At 53.2% G+C, this 3,333-nt stretch overlaps 1 protein-coding gene across 1 annotated transcript; it reads left to right on the top strand.

The window, feature by feature from the left end:
- The first annotated feature begins 1,626 nt into the window (after positions 1-1,626).
- LOC101968043 (olfactory receptor 10AC1) lies at positions 1,627-3,088 on the top strand. Its single transcript, XM_005326706.3, has one exon. It carries the CDS (start codon positions 1,627-1,629, stop codon positions 2,602-2,604), a length of 978 nt encoding a protein of 325 aa, XP_005326763.2. The 3' UTR covers positions 2,605-3,088.
- Positions 3,089-3,333: the final 245 nt, after the last annotated feature.

Genomic DNA, 3,333 nt, shown 5'->3' with positions numbered 1-3,333 from the left:
GCAGAAGGCCAGCATTGTGGGAGGCCAGGCGGACACTCAGGTGTCATCCTGCCAGAATCCCCAGGACAGCCAGGCTTCTCATTCCCACCTGCAGCTACAACACAGGTTTGTTAAATTTGCTCAATAGATGGAAGAGTGACAAAAAAAAAAAGGCTCTAAAATGATAGTAAATGATCCCACCTCCCTCCACTTGCCCCCAGCCCTAGTCCTATTCTTCCTCCCTAAGACAAGAGCCACCATCCCCTCAGATGGGACAAGAAAGATCCCAGGTGACACTGATAAATAAAAACCGTCCAAGAGGAGCATTAGACAGCAAAAGGCAGAAGATAGGCTCATTATATTCCTTCTAATTCTTTCATCTGAGTTACTTATCCACCCAGCTAAACTGCAGTTGCACTCTATGTCAGTACGGACAGAGTAGACTTCCAATATTGACTCCAAAGCGTGATTGAAGAGGAAATAATAGTTGAGCTTACAATTAAAGTTAATTAAAAAAAGAGATAAGGCAATAAAAAGAGACATCATTAATATATATGGGAAAATTCAAACCTCCTCCTCCAGTTCACATGGCCTCAAACCCCTCACCACCTCATATCTGCTCACCTCCAGAGGACTTTGAGAAACACAACAGACCTACAAGCTACCAATGTTTTACAAGTGTTGCTTGCAAATGAGTCACTGGATAACGCTTAGAAAGAAATAGTCTTCTGATGGCAAGTTCGAAGGTACTGCTCACTCTGAAGGGCAAGTTAGAACAGATGTGCGCCACCTTTTTTCATGTTGATGGTGTATTAATCAAAATGTCAGGGACGTTTTAGTCCTGAGGCACCCAGCCAGGCCCTCTGCTTGCCTGTCTAACCCTGAACTTGGCACAGATTTGGATCTCTATTTTAAGGCTAAGCAAACATGGATTGTCTGACTGACCCCAATGGCCATACTCCCAAACCTCAGATAGGTTATGGAAAGTTCTGGATTCACCCTCAGGAATTCAGATTCTGTTCCTGACTTTGGGTGAGCAATAAAACCCTTCAATACTCCCACCTGGTTTCCACTTTATTTTCCTCCCTGATTATGAGGTTGTGTGAGATGATCTCTAAGGTACTCATCTGCACTACGTTTTTGTTATTCTGTGACACACACAGAAGGTGGCTCAGTAATGACAGAGTAGGACAGGGATAAGGATAGAGAAGCAGAATGCAAAGTCACATTCTGGCCTTAGGGGACTCAGGCAGAGGCAGAGGTAACACTCAGGGCCACACAGAACCCAGGAAATAACTGGAGTTATGGAGGAACGGTACAGTCTTAGTAAGTGGGGTTCCGGACTGAAGCACTTTGAGGTAAGCAGCTAAACTCAAGGCTTCTTTGGGTAGCTCAGGTTGAGAAAGCAGCTCTAGGGATTCCAGTGCAGGAGGCAGGAAAGGCTGCCATTTTTTCTAAGTCAGTTAGACTTTCTTCTTAGGGAGAGTGCTGGGACCCATGAACCAGGGCCACCTCCGCAGCCACCACTCCCTGCTACCCCTCTGATTTCCACCTGACCCTTTCTCCTCTAGCAGGGCCAGAAATGCCTCCCCCTACAGACTCGCCCTTCCTCTGCTTCTCTCTCACAGGTGTCTCCCGCTGCGGCGCATGGACAGCCCCAGCAATGCCACCATGCCCTGTGGCTTTCTCCTTCAAGGCTTCTCTGAGTTCCCGCGCTTGAGGCCCTTGCTCTTCCTGCTGCTGCTGACTGTGCACCTGGCCACCCTCAGCGGGAACCTGCTCATCCTCGTGGCGGTGGCCTCAGTGCCCAGCCGGCCACCCATGCTGCTCTTCCTGTGCCAGCTGTCGGCCATCGAGCTCTGCTACACGCTGGTGGTGGTGCCCCGCTCCCTGGCGGACCTAACCGTAGTGGCCCAGGGCCAAGGTAGCCCCATCTCTTTCCTGGGCTGTGCCTTTCAGATGCAGATGTTCGTGGCGCTGGGTGGGGCGGAATGCTTCCTGCTGGCTGCCATGGCCTACGACCGATATGTGGCCATCTGCCACCCGCTACGCTACGCAGCAGTGGTGACCCCGGGACTGTGCGCGCGACTGGCCCTGTCCTGTGGCCTCGGGGGACTGGCAGTCTCAGTGGGACTCACGGTGGCCGTCTTCCATCTGCCTTTCTGTGGCTCCCACCTGCTGGTGCATTTCTTTTGCGACATCACCGCGCTGCTGCACCTGGCCTGCACCAGGAGCTACGCAGATGAGCTGCCCTTGCTGGGCGCCTGCCTGGTGCTGCTGCTGCTGCCCTCCACGCTCATCCTGGCCTCCTACGGGGCCATCGCGGCAGCTCTGCGCCGCCTGCGCTGCCCCAGGGGCCGTCGCAAGGCAGCCTCCACCTGCGCCTCGCACCTGGCAGTCACCTTCCTGCACTATGGATGTGCCACCTTCATGTATGTGCGGCCCAAGAGCAGCTACTCCCCGCGGCTGGACCGCACACTGGCGTTGGTCTACACTAATGTCACACCGCTGCTCTACCCGCTTATTTACAGCTTGCGCAACCGTGAGATCACAGCCGCCATCCACAGGGTGATGTGGCGCTGGCGGCCTGGCCAGGCTGTGGTTCAGGGTCTGTGTGAGCCCTGACAACAGGCAGGGAGCAGGCCAGAATGGGCAGCTGTGCACCCTAAAGGGCCCCCTACCATGAGGTGTCTGCATCTGGAAAGCCATGTGGGGGGAGGGACCCAAGGAGGGGATTCAGGAAAGAGAACTTGGAAGTATACAAGAAGAGTCATCTAGGGTGGTCCTCTCTCCGGAAGAAGGCCAGGAACCCTAGACCTGGAGTTAGTGGTTCCACAGATACTTAGTAGGTCTTCCCCGTAACCTGGATCTGTGAAAAGTGGTGGGCTTTTGTGATAAAGAAGACCCAACTCATAACCTGATGGTGCTCAGCATCCTCCTTCCCAGCCCCAGGACAGACCCTAGGAATAAACAAGAGAAGGAGGGAGCAGCTCAGAGGATGGGGGTAACATATGCTAGAGTTTGTGAAGGCTGAAGGGAGTCAGGGAAAACCTCTTGGATGGAAAAGGGTAGTTAAGTGGAGAATTGAGGGAGAGTAGGGGATAATCCTGTGAAGACAAGAGCAGAGAATGCTCTGGGCACAATGGGTTTCGGGGCTGGGGCACATCTGAAGCCATGGAGTGGTGGGACGCTTGTCCCCTGGCATGATTTCTCAGACTGCAGTGTGGGCAAATGGACTGGAGACATGGAGACCCATTTGGGAATCTTTTGCCATGCCCCAGTGAGATACAGTGGAGTGTGGCCCAGGGTATTTGCACAGGTAATTGAGTGACATGGGAAGGCTCGAGAGATGTG

Source organism: Ictidomys tridecemlineatus, chromosome 2 (genome assembly GCF_052094955.1).
Source record: "Ictidomys tridecemlineatus isolate mIctTri1 chromosome 2, mIctTri1.hap1, whole genome shotgun sequence".
Taxonomy (NCBI): Eukaryota; Metazoa; Chordata; class Mammalia; order Rodentia; family Sciuridae; genus Ictidomys; species Ictidomys tridecemlineatus.
The sequence above is the reverse complement of the archived record's forward strand: the minus strand, read 5'-3'. Positions and strand labels throughout refer to the sequence as shown.